The sequence below is a fragment of the Acinonyx jubatus genome, chromosome A2 (genome assembly GCF_027475565.1).
Source record: "Acinonyx jubatus isolate Ajub_Pintada_27869175 chromosome A2, VMU_Ajub_asm_v1.0, whole genome shotgun sequence".
Classification (NCBI taxonomy): Eukaryota; Metazoa; Chordata; class Mammalia; order Carnivora; family Felidae; genus Acinonyx; species Acinonyx jubatus.
The window spans coordinates 165048000-165062566 of record NC_069383.1 but is presented as its reverse complement, the minus strand read 5'-3'; the positions used below and the strand labels follow the sequence as shown (position 1 = coordinate 165062566).

Below are 14567 nucleotides of genomic sequence, written 5' to 3'. Positions count from 1 at the left end.
CAGCAGCCGGGGGCCTGACCGCAGGACCCTGACTCTCTTTCCAAGTTCTCTGTGCCCCTGGGTCCCCAGAGAAAACCCGAACTAAGCAAGAGTGTGCAGTAAATATTTATAATCAACCAGAAAACAAACACAAGAAACTCCCATCACTGGATGGTACACAGACGGCACGAAGCTCCGAGGGGAGGGGCGGGGTGGGGCGACTCGGCCGCAGGCGAGGGCTGCCCCATCTTTTGGCAATAAATAAAGCTTGGGAAACTTGAAACCTTGGCCGTTTGGGTTTTGTGTCTTAAAACATGACAGAGTTCTGGCTGCTCTTTGGACGGTGCACCCGCGGGGCGGGCGGGTGGCCCACTCACATGCTTTGGGTGGGCGTGGGAACTCGGCGGGAGGGGGTGGCAGCGAGGCGTCGTTTATTGCTCGGAGGGGGCGCAGACTGCCGCGAGCACATGCCGCAGTGAGGTAAACAGCTTCAGGGGTTTGGCGGCTGCGGCCTCCACCCGACCTGCGCTGCAGAGCCGGCGCCGGCCGGCCGGCCCCCGATCTCCGGAGCCCCGGGCCCTAGAGGGCCCGCGCGTGCGCCCTGGGGAGGCCTTCAGCGCGTGCAGCCCAAACTCGCCTCGAGGCTCCACTGGTCCTGGTAGGGGCGCCCTGCGCATGCGCCGCCCCGCCCCGCCCGCCCCTGCCCCAGGGAGCAGGTCCTGCGCCAGCGGCTCCCGGTGCTCTGTGCCCAAAACGCCACCACTCAGAGGCTGCTGTCTAGGGTGGAAGGCAGGTGGACGTTCTCCCCGGGAGCCCGAAGATGAGAGCCTGCCACGCCCCCTCCAGCCGAGCCAGGGCCCTGCAGCTTCGCGCTTTGGGAAGCCACAGGGCACCTGCTAAGTGCCCAACGGGGACCGTGTGCGCGTGCCCACCAGAGGCAGCTCGAGGGTGTCACGAGGACGCGAGCACGCGCACGTGGGGGCGACCAGAAGACCTGCGCGTGTGCGCGCGCGAGGCCCCGCGGCCCCAGCGCTCGCGCCCTGGAGCGTCGCGCCCCAGGCGGGTCCCGTGGCAGGGGTCCCGGGCGGCGCCGGAGAAGCTGACGAGGTGGGTGCAGGAGGCAGGGCTTAGGCAGGGCTGTGGTCGGGAGACGTGGGCGCGGCGGCGGCCAGCGTGGGAGCGGTGGCGATGGGCTGGGCGAGGCGCGGCGGGAAGAGTCTGTCATCGAGGCCAGCCACCAGCTTGTCCAGCAGCGTCCCCGGGGGCCCGACGCACAGGCCCGAGCCGGGGCAGGTGCTGCTGCCACCGCCGGGCTCCTCCTCGATGACCGGGATGGCAGGTGCGGCCGGTTCGTCGCCCGCGCGGCCCTCTGGGGGGCAGTCGACGCTGTCGCCTCGGCGCAGAGGCGCGCGCGTGGGGCGGGAGTCGGCCCCGAACGGGGCCGCGGGCGGGGCAGGGGTCGTGGCGCGCGCGCCGGGGTCGCTGTGCTGCCGGCCGCGCTGCTGCCACTGCTTGCGCGTGTGGGGGTGCGCGCGCACGCGATGGCGCGTGGCGCTGGGCAGCGTGTCGTCGAAGTGCGGGTCGTGGCGCAGGAACTCGTGGAAGAGTGCATCTGTCTTCTCGTCAATGCTGTAGTCGCGGCGCGGGGCGCGGCGGGGCCAGGCGCGCGGGCTGCGGGGCCGGACGGGCGCCTCGGTGGGCGCCGGCGCCCCCTCGAAGCTGGTGCCCACAGTGGCCGTGCGGCCGGCGCTGGTGAAGGAGGAGCGCTTCTCGGACGCGCTGAGGAGCCCGTCCTCGCCGGCGCCGCGGCCCTCAATGCTGGCGTAGCCGCTGTCCATCTGCAACAGCTTTCGCGGACCTCCCGCCTCGCTGTCTGCCGGCCGGGGGGTGGGGGGCGGCGAGGGCGGTGGGAAAGTGGGCACGGTGGTCCCGGAGCCCGAGCCCGAGCTGTCGCCGCTGCGCACCGAGTCGCGGTCGTTGCCACTGCTGCTGTGGTCCGAGGCGGCAGCCGCATGCAGCTCGAGAGAGGCTCGCAGGCTCCAGATATCCCGGTAGGTGGTCTGGGCCTGCTCTGGCCCCGAGTCCCGCTCACCATCAGATTCCTGCTGCTGCTCAGGCCCCGCACCACCACTGCGCTCGGGGGGAGACTCGGGGCTCGCTCCTCCCGCGGCGCCCGCCTCCTCCGCTGCCTCTAGCCTGCAAGCCAGGCCGCAGCAGTCAAGAAGGCTGTGTGCACCCCTCCGTGTTCTCCCCAGCCACCCTGCCTCTGGGTCCGGAAGGGTGGGCGCCGGTGGGGACCCCCTAGGCTCGGCCAGGCTCTGCGGAGAGCGGATTTTAAGAAAATGCTGGAGGTCCCTGTTACAGGGGGTGGTTTCTGGATAAACCCCAAGCCTTCCTGGCACCTGCCTTTCAATCGTGGCGCCTTTTTTTTTTTTTTTTTTTTTTTTTCCAGTATCTGACCCAAGCACCTGCTGGCGTTGCAGGTGGCTGGCGCCTCACCCACAGAGTTAACATTCCCCTGTGGCGCTCCCCTCTTCCTAACACCTCAGCGGAGAAGGAAGTGGCGGGGATGGACGGGGCCAGGCGGGAGTCCAGCTCGGCCCCTACTCCCCAGCAGGACTACTCAGGCAGCTTCACCACCCCAGTACCTCCGTCTGTGGGGCTGGGGGAGGGGGTGCTGCTGGCAGAAGTAGCCACAATTTCTGAGAAGGGGCCATCCAGCCTTCAGGAACATGGGCAGGAAGGAAGGGGCACCAGGCCACAGTGGACCCCTCGGGGCCGTGGACTCTAGCAGGAAGCAGTAACATCCAAGCAGGCACCCGCCCCTGGCAGCCCTGCCTGGGCAGGCGTCCTGTCCTGGGGACCCTGTGGCCATCGTCCAGGGCCCCACCTGCCCCTCTGCCCTTACCCAGTCTCCCCCAGTTTCCCTCTTCTGGTCCTTGCTGGAGAGGTGGCCCCAGTGAGGCAGTCTCCAGGAGGGACGATGGAGCTGGAAGAATGTGATATGTCTGCAGGGTGGGGAAAGCCCTCCCCGGGCCACTTAGCGGGGGACTGGGTGGGGCAGGGGCCCACAGGTCCACCCCTGACGCTGCTATCCACTACAAAATACCTGCCGAGAGCGGGGGATGGGCTGGCGGGGCTGGCCAGAAAGGGACGGGGGGGCGGGAAGGCCACCGTGTCGCCTGCGCTGGCGATGTACTGGATGAAGTCCATGTGGGGGGCGTCCCCCTCCTCCTGCTCGGTGCTCTCGCTGGCTGCCCGCTGCCGCTGGAAGTGGTGCCGCTTGGGGGAGCCTGTGCAGAGGAAGGCGCGTCAGCCTGCCCGAGTCCCTCCCGGCCCCGGGCCGCAAGGAGCCGCCTGGGTCAGGGGTGTGCTGAGGTGCCGCGGCGGTAGCGGGATCCCCAAGCAGCTCCGGCCACGAGAGCGCGGCCGGAGCAGGTCTGCACTGGGCAGCTGGAGGCGGGCGCCGCTGAGCTAAAAGGCAGAAGCCGGGACACGTGGGAGGATGAGGGACAGGCTGGCGGGGGCCACTGAGGGGAATAGAGGGGAGGCCTCTTCTGCCAGCTCGACCTCCACCCACGGGCCCCCTGGAGGGCCTAGGCGAAGCTCTGGTGGGAAAGGGCGGGGGACAGTCACCCGGCAAACAGGCCCCAGGCACTCGCAGACCTACGCCTGGCTCTAATCACCCTCGGGGACCACGGGCTCCGTCTCAGCTCCCGACGGCAGTACAGTAGGCCGCCTTCCCCGCCCAGGAGCGCCTCGGCCAGAACTCGCTCCTCCTTCCCCTGCGGCGCCAGCTGGCACCAGGCCCCGACGAGGGGCTTGTGCTCTCTCCTTAGCTCTCCTGACCCCAGGACCCCCCACCTCCACAGAACCGCCTGTCCCGTCCTGTCCCGGCTCAGCTCCCTTGGGCACGGGCCTGTTGGTACCCGCCGTTCAGGGTGGCCACCTCCCCACCCCCGACACGTGCTCCTGCTCTGGGCTGAGGATAAGAAGGCCCTATAGCCAGGGCTCCGCGTTAGTTCAGGGGTGGGTGCGCTACGGCTCGCAGGCCAGATGGGCCCATGACCTACCATCCTGAACACCGTTTCGCACCGGCCCGTCCCTGCGTTCGCTTAGACACGCAGTCTGTGGCTGCTCCCACACTGCCCCGCCAGACAGACCACGGATCGAAAACCGCTACGGTCTCGTAGCTTGCAGAAAAAGCTCACCCATCTCTGCTGTGGTCTGACGGTGCCCCTGCTTTACTGGAGCAGAGCGCACGGCCCAACCAGCTGTAAGCCCTGGGGCAAGATGCCCAGTGGCCAAGGGGTGCTGCTGGCCAGCCCGGGGCAGGAGCCCGAGGCCCCTGGGGAGTAGTGACCTCTCCCTGTGCAGAACCTCGCTCTGTAAGGCTGCCTGGGGCTGTACTCTCCGGGCCCTGGTCTCTACCCAGGGCTGCCGCTCACCTCTTGTGTCCAGACTAGATGCCCGCTGGCTGGGGTCCAGCTTCCATTTCTTGACCTTGAAGTACGGGCTCGCCCCGTCCAGGCTGGTGTGGCGCCGCAGGCGGGTGAAGAAATGCAGGACGGGTCCTGCCCCGGAGCCTGGACCTGCCTCCTCGGGTCCCCCTGTGGCCCCTGACCCGACGGGCTTGGTGCTCCGGGCACCTGCATCCGCCTGGAAGGAAGGAGGGAGGCGGTCAGGCACAAAGACCCTCCCAGTGCTGCCCCAGCCTGGGCCGCAGCTCTGCGCTCCCCCGTCCCCACCCCCAGTGCAGAGAGGGAACACACAGCTCTCAGCGGGTGGGTGGCAGCGGGACTAAGCTCAGGGGTTCAGCCAGGCGCTGGGCAGCTCTGTGGTCCCCAGCCCCGGACAGACGGGCTCCTGAGGACGAGTGTCCGAGAGCACGCGTCCCTGGTCTGACGAGTGCCCCACGCGTGTGTTCTACGCCCTGCCGGCCCCTCTCCCTCCCACGCAGGGGGACCGGGCAGGAGCAAGGGAAGCCATGGCAGGGGGGAGGCCACAGGCTGACCTCGGTCCTGGAGTGGGGCAGGGAGGGGAGGGGCCGCTCGGGGGCCCTCACCCAGGCGCCTTCCCCGGAGTCGCTGGACGCCAAGGGGCTGATCTCGAAGTCGGCAGGGCCCGCGGCCGAGTTGTAGGGGTCACCTGGCAGGGCGGAGCTGGGGCCCACAGAGCGGCCGGTGAGGGCCTTCCCCGGGGGCTGGGGGAGGAAGCAGTAACAGGTCAAAGAGCACGGGTGCGTGAGGGGGAGCTCTGGACCCACAGCCCTCTGTGCACCCCAGCCAGGCACCCCCTCCCTGTCCTGAGGTGCGGGGCCCAGCCCAGAGGGTGGGTGTCCCGCCCGCTGAGCACCAGGCTGGCGGCCGCCCGCACGCTCACCTGGAATATGGCAAGACTGGCCTTGGGGGCGGCAGCGGCGTGTGGGGGGGTGGTGGCGCTGGCTTCACCCAAGTCGCACTCGTGGATGGTGATGATCTTGAGGGGTGGCAGGTGCAGGTGGGTGAGGCGGGCATTCTTCAGGTGGTGGAAGTCCCCCTCCGTCAGGGTGTACCTGTGCCCAGCACGCCTGCCCGTCACCACGCCAGCCGGCCCCCGTGCTCAGCCCGAACCCCCGAGCCCGCCCCTGCTGCCGTCCCTGTTGGTTTGGGGTCGGGGGTGGAAGGCAGGACCCGACTCCCAGGGAGCCCAATCACAGGGCATCAGGCTCCCACCCCTCCCCAGGGACTGGGTCCCTCCGTGCTGCGCCACTCCTTACCGGCGCCCCTTGTCCTGTGACTTCCGACTCTGCTCAAACAGGGCTGCTTCGTTGAAGGACACCCGGCGGCCCGTGGAGCTGGTGGACAGGAAGCGCTCCGTCTCCGCGTCCTGGCCCTCGGGGTCCTCCCCCCTGAAGTCAGGGTCTGCGAGGAGAGCCGAGAGGGTGGGCCCCGGGCGGGCCTCGCCTGGTGCTGGACCGGCGACTGGCTGGGGGGTGGGTGGGGGAAGGGTCGAGGGGTGGGGCCCGACTGAGCGCTGGGACCGGGCAGGGGCGAGGTGGGCACTCACACATCCGCTCACACACTCACTCGCTCAGCACGCGCCTGTGAGCACCTACGCGGGCTCTAAGGAAACAGAGATGAGTCGGAATCGAGCTGCGCCCAGTCTGGTGGGGGAGACAGACAGACACAGCCGGTCAGGCGGCCCAAGGGGGCGGGCAGGAGGGCGGGCAGGTGGGCAGGGGTCAGAGCCTGGCGGGGCGCCGCACCTTGGGCTGGATGGGCGCTGCTGTCCAGGTACGTGGTGGTGGTCTTCTCTGCTTCCTCCATGGCTCTGGGGAGAGACCGCGGGGGGCCCCAAGGTGGGACGGGGCAGGCAGACAGTGCTGCCTGAGCTCCTCCCGCCAAGCCGCAGCCCAGGCCCCCCGCACTCACCCGGCCCCACACAGGCCCCCCGGATGCCCGCAGAGCAAGCGCGCGCAGGCGCGCGTCCCCTCTCCTCTCCACCCCCCCCCCCCCCCCGCTGGCGCTCCCGGGGGGGCCCCACGGCTGGGTGGGCTGCACACCTGTTGAAGCGCCGGTGGACCTCCCAGCAGCGCCTGCACAGGAGCAGGACTCCGGACAGCACCACGAGAGTGCCACCGACAAAGAGCGACAGGACCACCACCAGCAGCACATAGTTGTTGAGGATGGGGTCAGGCTCCGCCTGTGGGCCGGCAGGGGTCAGGACCGCTGGGGGCGGCCTCCGGAGGCCCGGCCCGCCCCGCCCAGCAGCCCCACTCCGGGCCCCCTCACTCACGGTGGGGCTGCTGGTGGTGTTGTCCCACCTCGAGGTCAGGGCAGCCGTGGCGGCGGTGCTTGCGGCGGCGGTGGCCATGGTGGGCGTGGGCTGCATCTTGAAGCTAGGAGGAGGGGCCTGGGGGGGGGGGCAGGGCGTGCTCAGACCAGCTCCTCCGCCTGCTCTCCCTCCGGGCTCCCTGAGCGAGGGAGTGGGAGTGAGAGTCCACAGGGGGGCGGTGACTCACGGAGAGGTGGAGGAGGGCCCCGGGGCAGCCCCCACCCCGCTTAGATCGACGCCGGGACCTCCGTTTCCCCCTGCTCAAAACGGGGGAGGCGTCTGCTCTCCACCACCTCCCCAGCCGGTGGGGCCGGCCCGGCGAGCTGGCCGGGAAGCCTGCCCGGAAAAGAGGAAGCACTCCTAGGAGGAATAGGGAAACTGAGGATGTCAGCTCGCTCCCGCGAGACCCAGGAGCCCTGCCTGCCCCCTCACGGGAGAGGAAGGGGCTGCCCCAGCGCAAGAGGCTGGTTCCGCGGTAGCGGTACAGGGACCGTGGAGGGGGGCGGAGGCACGGAGCTCAGGGACTACCAAGTCACGACTCCCGGAGGTAGCTGTCCCCCCCCCCCCACCCGGTGCTAGGGGGAGCGAAAAGGCCAAAGAAGGCGCATGTGTTCCCAGCCCTGAAGAATCTGGTTCCCATGGCGACCGAGCCAGCGGGCCGAGCGGGGAGGGGGAAGTGGGGGGGGGGGGGTTGCCAGGGAGCACTGGGGAGAGGAGGGGGCGCGGGGGAGGGAGGCCTCCTGCAGGGCGGCTTGAGCCGGTCCTGGGCGGCAAGATGGCTGCTGCAGCGGCCTCCCCGCCGGTGCCCAGCGCGGGGCCCGGCGCCTCGGCGGGCGAGCAGGCCAGCCTCCACCTCTGCCTGGCGCTAGGAGTAAACGGAGGCCGGGGACGGGAGCTCAGCCCTCGGCAAAGGGACTGCTCGCACGTTGCACCTGACGGCCCTCCCCAACGCCAGCTCCTCCCGGTGGGAAGGACCGGGGACTGCACTCCGGGATCTCAGGGAGCAGAGTCCGGGCCGGGATGACCAGCAGCGCTCAGTAGGCAGGGCGTGCGTTCGGTCCTTCCCCAGAGGAAAGAGGGAACCTGTACACAGGCTCCCGCGTCCCCGACGCTTTCGGGTTTAACCCCACTCGACAGCGGGGTAAAGAGGCCCAGAGACGGGGGGCGGGGGGCACTGGCGACACCCAGGTGTTCTCAGCGCCGCGGTCCGAGAACGGCCCGGCTCCCGGGTATCTTCTGGGGGAGGGGGCGCGCATAAGTAGGTCGGGAAATGAGTTCCGGCTGTAGGGGGAGGGGGCAGGAGCGCAGAGACCGTGACAGGAGACCAGAAAAGATGGCAGGAGGCCGAAGGGGAAGAGAGGTGGACTCGCGGGGGTAGGCGGGGACCGGAGCCGAGGGCGGACGCTCCCCACGGGCCCGCCCCTGAGGTCCAGCCGGGCCTCCCCGAGCTCGCTCGCCACCGCGCCCATCCCCGCGCCCCCGGCCGGCCCCAGGGACGAGCATGGCGAGCCCTGGAGGAGAGGCAGGAAGCCAGACTCCGAGCGCATCCCCGCTTCGGGCTAATCCCGGAGACGGGAGACGCAGACGCCATCACCCTCGCTGGATCTCACAGGGGAAACTGAGGCCGGGGGAGGGCGTGGGCGGGGGAATGTTCCTTTCCAGGCCGCGACGGGGGATGCAGGTTGCCCCCCCACGCCCGCCCCAGCCCCCCACTCCCACCCCCTCCCTCCGGTCTCGCCGCCTCGCGGGAAGGGCCGGTGGTCCGGAGCCAGGTCGGGCCCCGGAGCCGGCGGCGATCGCGGGCCGCACGGCCCCCCGCCTGCCCCCGCCCGCCTCGGCGTATCCCCGGGCCCGCCGCGCCTACCTCAGCGCCGGGGCGCGCGGCCCATGGGGGGCGGGCGGGCGGGCGGCTGCGCGGCGTTCCCGGCGGGCTCCGGTGCCCGGTGGCCGCGGAGCAGGCGGAGAATTTATGAATGGAGAGCGCGGCGCGCGGGGGAGGCAGGGCGCAAGAGGAGGGACCGCGCACGTGACCGCGTTGGCGGCGAGCCCGCTCCGACCCGCTGGGTGCCACCCGGTCCCGGGCAGACCGCCCCCGCCGCGCTCGCTGCCGCGTCTGGCTCGCAGCGCGCCGGCCACCGCCTCCCCTTCCCTTCCGGCGGGAGTGGGGGGCGGAGCCTGCGCTCCCGGACGCCCCCTCCCCACTCCGAGCCGCCCGCTCCCGCGGCCGCTGAGTCTCCACCCCCTCCCCTGCGGCACTGCTCCGGACCCTCGCCAGGGTCCGGGGGACCGGGGGCCGGGAACGTAGGGGAGGAGAGGGTGCGTCGGCTTCCCCTCCTTCGCCTCCCCCAACTTGGGGGCCCCCAGGATGCAGTCTAGGCGGTGTTGGACACATGCCCCCCACTTTCTCCCCCAATGTGCTGCAGACATTGTCAGGTTCACCGGGCGCTCTGCCTGTGGGGACGAGCAACGGGCCAAGGTAGTCACTATAATCTGTGCTGAGTGCCACCAGGGCCTTCGCAGCCCCGGGGTGACATCAGAACTACTCTGGCAGAAACTCCATGTCTGGTGAATCCCAAAGCTGCTCCCCCTTCTCCTCAGAGAATAGTGCTTCATCCTTCTAGATGCTTAGGACACCAGCCTGCACTGGCCTGGCCTGGGTCCTAGCCCAGCCCACCTGGCCCTACGCTCAGCACCCCATAATGGCACCTCTTTCTCCAGTGAAAACTGACACTGCCAGTCGAACCTCAGGGCCTTTGCACTTGCAGGTGCTGGGCCTGTCCGGCTCTTTCTCCACTCAGCTTCAAGATTCACTCCTTGGCCTCCTTCAACTCTCTCCCAAATGGCCGAGTCCCGTTATATCTCTTCATGGCTACCTTTGGTAACACAGCAACTCACACCCCACGTTTCAGTCCCCTGCTTCTTTCCACGGTCCTCGTGTTGTCTGTTATTTGCTCCAGTGTATTGTGTCGCTCCTCACCCCTTCCCCCACTACAGGGGTGAGTTCCAAGTCAAGCGCTGGGTCCCCAGGGGCTTGCACACTGGAGAGAAGAATGTGCTTGTTAAGTGGGTAAATACCCAGCAAAGCTGGCTTAAGCGAGTGGGAGCTGAATGTGCAAAGGACCTGAGGTAAGAAACCGTGTTTGTAGCTCAACATGTGTTGGAAGGAACAAGGAAAGCCATCTTGTGGTTCCCAGCAGGAGAATGACCTGGTACCTCTGGCTGTGTGTGAAGGCACCTGCAGCGAGGAGAGGACAGGGGAGGAGGCTGGGGTCATCCAAACCAGTGATGGTGGCCATAGTGGCCCAACTGAGTGGACAGGTCCTGCCGATGGGTCCACTGGAGATTTCCAGAACAATGCTGGGTTTGGGACTCGAGTAACAGGTGGTGCCTTTACCCATTGGCCACCCTGGAGTGGAAACTGGACAGAAATTGTCCAATGGATGGGTTCCAGGAGCCGAATGATTAGGCAGATTGGGCTTGCCTCCATGGGGGGGGGCCAGAGCTCTGGGAAAAGTTGGGCTGAACACAGGATGCACCCCTAGAAACGCGAGTAGGGCTTCTGTCTGCACACACACACACACACACACACACACACACACACAGCGCCAGGATGTCCCTCACGGCGCTGGCCCAGAGGGGCGGGGGGCTTGGGCACTAGGTCTGGGTCCTCCCTCGTTTGCAGACCACAGGCGGCCGAGGCGCTGGAAGGCAGGGAGCTAGGGCGCGGACAGCCCCTGGGGTTGGAGAGCCAATGGAGCAACACCTTGACGCAACGACCCTGTCCAGGTGCGACACCACCTCTGCAACCTGCATACCTCGCTCGGGAGCCAAGTCCCTTCCCGGCGTGGGCCCCAGGCCCGTGCATTCCGCACTCCGCGTTTTCCCTCAGACCAAGATGTGGGCCTGGGGGCCTGGCCTGGGGCGCCACCTGCGTGTGCGCGGGGGCGGAGTGGTGACGTCAACGCCGTGAGCGAGGCTGCGCGAGCCGCGGTGACATCAGCAGAGCCCCGGGCCGCCCGCGCACGCGTCCGTGCGTCACCGGCGCGCGGGGGCGATGGCCGGGCGGGGCTGGGGCGAGCGCATCTCCGGTCGCGGGGCGCCCTCTGCTGGCGTCCTTGGGGATTGTATTCGAGCCGCGCCGGCTGGCCGTCTCCGCAACGTCTGCGTCTCTGACAGTCCGCTGGCTGCCTGCTCCCGCGTCCCCCCCGCCTTCTGCTTTTCTTTTTCCTTTTTTTTTTTTTTTTTTGGAGTTTATTTTTAAGTCATATCTGTACCCAACATGGGGTTTGAACTCACAACCCTGAGATCAAGAGTTGCATGCTCTTCAGACTGGGCCAGCCAGGCGCCCCTGTTTTTCTTTTTTAGGTATTTGTTAACTTCTAACACGCTGTATGCGTATTCGTTACACTGAGTGTTAAACGTCCCCACCACCCCAAACCAGAGCCGGAATCTTGGTATTTCCCTTGATGGCTCTCTAGCGCCTGGCATCCGACGAGCGTCCCCCCAAATTTTGAATGCAAGTGACTCCTGTTCCGCGCAGGCTTCCGGTCCTCCCCCTTCCCCCCCCCCCTCGCCCCCACCTCACCACCGGCAGGCTCCTGGGACTGGAAGGCAACTACAACCCCCAGCATGCTATGCGCGGAGCTCGGCGCGTCGTTGTTAAAGTCTCCTGCGGCTTGCTGGGGGTCGTAGTTCGCGCGTGCGCCTTCGCCCGGACTCCTCTTCCCAGACGTCTCTGCGCGTCGTCCTCCTCGTCCTCCTGGTTGCCCGCTTTCGGCCGGAGTCCGTTCGCAGCCGTCGCCATGCTGCCCGTCGCGGTCCTGCGCCGTCCCGGCCTGCGCTGCCTCGTCCGTCAGGCCCGCGCCTACGCGGAGGCTGCGGCTGCGCCGGCCCCGGCTTCGGGCCCGGGCCAGATGTCCTTCACCTTCGCCTCACCCACGCAGGTTCGGATTCCGGTCGGGCTCGGGACCCCTCCTTGATCACCACCTCCAGTCGAGATCCGCTGTGGTCCGCAATCGGAGACCTCCAACCTTTGGGTTGTCGACCCTCATTTATTCCGCTCCCTGTGCCCCCTCCCCCGTGTGGTCCGAAATCCATCCCCAGGCCACCGCCTCCTGCTCCGGATCCATGTCCTCATTCCGCACCCCGGATCCGCGTCGGCGCCCCAATGTGGTCAGGACTCCCGGATCCCCAGCCTCCGAGTCTCGGAGATCCCTAACTCCCCCTCCAGGACCCCGGACCGATGCCCCCTCCACCTGTGTCCCTCCGAGAGCCACCCCCCAACCCCTGTGTCGTTGACCCGCGCCCTACGCCTTTCCAAGTGGTGTGGAATCCGAGCCCCATAAAGCTTTCCGAGTTCCCGAGCCTTCCGCCTGGAATCCAACGCCCCAGGGCTGGACCTCACCGTTCTGCCCGTCCCGCAGAACCCCGAGCCTCAGACACTTGTTGTCTTGTGTCTTCCTGGGTCGGCGCGCTTCTCGTGCGTGCTCTTGGCAGCGTTTCTGTGGGGACGGGTTCCGTCTGGATTTTATCTTCTGTGCACTAAGACGCTGCTAGAGAACCAAGACAAGTATGCGCGTCCTCGTGGCTGCTTCCGTGTGTGCTCTGTCGCCGTGGGGTCTTGCCTTGGGCCGTTTCACTGCAGGGCAGACTGAGATCCGGGTGGGGAGGACTGGCCTGCAGGGATTCCCCGCGTGTTCTTCCAGGTATTTTTCAATGGTGCCAACGTCCGGCAAGTGGACGTTCCCACGCAGACGGGAGCCTTTGGCATCCTGGCGGCCCACGTACCCACCTTGCAGGTGCTGCGGCCGGGGCTGGTTGTTGTCCACGCCGAGGACGGCACCACCTCCAAATACTTTGGTGAGTGCACCGGGAAGGGGCTGGGCGGGGCCACGGGCTTCAGCAGGCCCAAGTGTCTCGCTTCTCCGTGTGGATAGAAGCAGAGCCCACGAGAGAGACAAACCCGTGCCTCCAGTAGCTTGTGGTGGGTCAGGGTCTCGGTGGGGGCCAGGCGTCTGAGAGGGAAGTCCAGTCCTGTCGCAGAGGAGCCGATGGAGAGGGCGGGGGGGGGGGGGTAACTGGATCCTAAGGAGAGCGTGCAGCAGCACAACTCTGAGGTACAGCCAAGATGCAGACCTGGCGCCCCGCTCACCCCTGACCCTGGCTCAGCTGATGGGCTGGTGCTGGTGGGTGAAGGAAGGAGGCCCTGTTCCCCGTGTGCAGGTGCCAGTGGGCGACCATGGGCCCTGTGGGCATCAGCCTGTCTCCCATGCTAGACCGCTCTGGAGCCGCTTCTGTGGCTCTGGCTGACGGGGTCCCCCGCACCCGAACACGGAACTCTCACGGCTGTCTTCTCCCGTAGTGAGTAGCGGCTCCGTCACAGTGAACGCTGATTCCTCAGTGCAGTTGTTGGCTGAAGAGGCCGTGACCTTGGACATGCTGGACGTGGGGGTGAGTGTTCCAGGGGAAGCCGATGGACCCAGGAGGCCACATCTGAGCCAGGGCACCAGGCGGGGTCGCTGCTTGGCTCTCACCTGCTACCCACTTCCTGCAGGCCGCCAAGGTGAACTTGGAGAAGGCGCAGTCGGAGCTGTCAGGGGCAGCAGACGAGGCCTCCAGGGCCGAGATCCAAATCCGCATCGAGGCCAACGAGGCCCTGGTGAAAGCTCTCGAGTAGGCGGTCCGTGGCCCTTGCCAGCGGGGAAACCGAGGCCCAGGACCGGACCGGGGATGTCCCGGGCAGGCTGAACCAGCTCGCGTGGGTCGTCTGATTGGGGGTGGGGAAGTGGGGAGAGAGGGGCCGCGAGCCACCTGGGGGATTCTTGGGTGGAGGGAGCGGTCTTGCCAAGAGGCCGCCAGGGGGCAGCACACTGTCAGGCCTCCTAGCGAAGGGGGGCTCGGCTGAGACCCTGCTCTGCATCTCACCCTTCCAGCCGCTCCCCCCGCCCCAACCCGACGTGCCACCCATTTTCTCTCTAACCTTGTAGACTCTGCTGTGGAGCCCTCAGCTCCTCGTCCTGCCCCTGGGACAGCCCGCTCCCAGCTTGAGCCCCCCATTAAAAACCAGGGACCTGACTCGTGTATGCTGCTTTTGTCTCCTGCCTGGGCCTGTGGCTTCAGGACCTTGCCCGGCCTTTCCCTCAGTGCTCCTGTCCCCCCAGTGTGACGAGACGTTCAGTACCAGCCTCAGCCTCCAGGGTGTCGAAGCTGTGGCCCGAGAGATCCTTGAGGGTCTGGAGTAAACCGAGGGAGCGGGGAGCTTACTCAGTGAAACCAGGGTGGGTGGTGGGCAGGGCGTTTGCCATCATCCCAGGAGGGTGGGTGTGGGCAAAGTTGCCGGCGGGGCCTGGGGACACAGCAGGCGGGGGCGTGGCCGCTGTTCTGGGCTGGGCCTGGGCTGCTGGACAGCCCCCTGGGGCTCTGCCAGGTTTCAGGCTGCCCTGTGGGCTCCCCGGCCCGCCCCAGCCACGCTGGGAAGAGGCGTGCCCTGCCTGCTCCCACAGAGGCCCAGCCCTCTGCTCACCCGGCCTGTGGGTGGCCTGGGCTGGCCTTGCGCCCTCCTCCTCGGTGGTGTTGGCACCTCTGTGGCATCCGGGCCCCTGGGCTGGCCCCAGATGGGGTGGGGCAGCCGGGCGGGGGCAGCCCTGGCACCGGGCAGCTGCTCCATTCCTTCCCTTTTGCAACCGTGGGGGTGGCCCAGACGCTGGCTCCAGGTGGCCCGCGGGAGACTTTGGGGCAGGGGTCTCATTTTTCTCCTTCCTCAGCCCCGGGCC

At 67.8% G+C, this 14567-nt stretch overlaps 2 protein-coding genes across 9 annotated transcripts; one reads left to right on the top strand and one right to left on the bottom strand.

Annotated features, from left to right (window-relative positions):
- Nucleotides 1–89: 89 nt before the first annotated feature.
- On the bottom strand, nt 90–11561 carry CBARP (CACN subunit beta associated regulatory protein). Of its 8 annotated transcripts, XM_027049417.2 has the most exons (11): nt 8660–10364; nt 6757–6873; nt 6524–6663; nt 6227–6291; nt 5738–5882; nt 5362–5533; nt 4994–5182; nt 4428–4638; nt 3089–3272; nt 2888–2968; nt 90–2175 (listed from the first exon to the last, which is right to left on the bottom strand). In XM_027049417.2, the coding sequence occupies exons 1-11, from the start codon at nt 9185–9187 to the stop codon at nt 1107–1109; spliced, it is 2901 nt and encodes a 966-aa protein (XP_026905218.2). In that variant the 5' UTR covers nt 9188–10364; the 3' UTR covers nt 90–1106. The 8 variants fall into 8 exon arrangements, with proteins under 8 accessions (XP_026905218.2, XP_053076223.1, XP_053076220.1 ...); XM_053220248.1 differs by lacking the exon at nt 8660–10364 and adding an exon at nt 11381–11561 and having other exon boundaries at nt 2888–3272; XM_053220245.1 differs by having other exon boundaries at nt 2888–3272; nt 5045–5141; nt 5362–5457; nt 8660–10369.
- A 31-nt stretch (nt 11562–11592) lies between these two features.
- On the top strand, nt 11593–13869 carry ATP5F1D (ATP synthase F1 subunit delta). Its single transcript, XM_027049494.2, has 4 exons — nt 11593–11738; nt 12501–12654; nt 13157–13245; nt 13349–13869. The coding sequence occupies exons 1-4, from the start codon at nt 11598–11600 to the stop codon at nt 13469–13471; spliced, it is 507 nt and encodes a 168-aa protein (XP_026905295.2). The 5' UTR covers nt 11593–11597; the 3' UTR covers nt 13472–13869.
- Nucleotides 13870–14567: the final 698 nt, after the last annotated feature.

Excerpts from the sequence above, each read along its gene's own strand:
- CBARP (XM_027049415.2), bottom strand. The coding sequence starts at position 9,187 with ATGTGTCCAACACCGCCTAGACTGCATCCTGGGGGCCCCCAAGTTGGG. Across the intron at positions 6,874-8,659 it reads CCGCGCGCCCCGGCGCTGAG|GCCCCTCCTCCTAGCTTCAA; the intron begins GTAGGCGCGGCG and ends CCCCCCCCCCAG. Across the intron at positions 4,639-4,993 it reads TGCCCCACTCCAGGACCGAG|GCGGATGCAGGTGCCCGGAG; the intron begins GTCAGCCTGTGG and ends CCTTCCTTCCAG.
- ATP5F1D (XM_027049494.2), top strand. The coding sequence starts at position 11,598 with ATGCTGCCCGTCGCGGTCCTGCGCCGTCCCGGCCTGCGCTGCCTCGTC. Across the intron at positions 11,739-12,500 it reads CCTTCGCCTCACCCACGCAG|GTATTTTTCAATGGTGCCAA; the intron begins GTTCGGATTCCG and ends GTGTTCTTCCAG. Across the intron at positions 13,246-13,348 it reads TGGACATGCTGGACGTGGGG|GCCGCCAAGGTGAACTTGGA; the intron begins GTGAGTGTTCCA and ends CACTTCCTGCAG.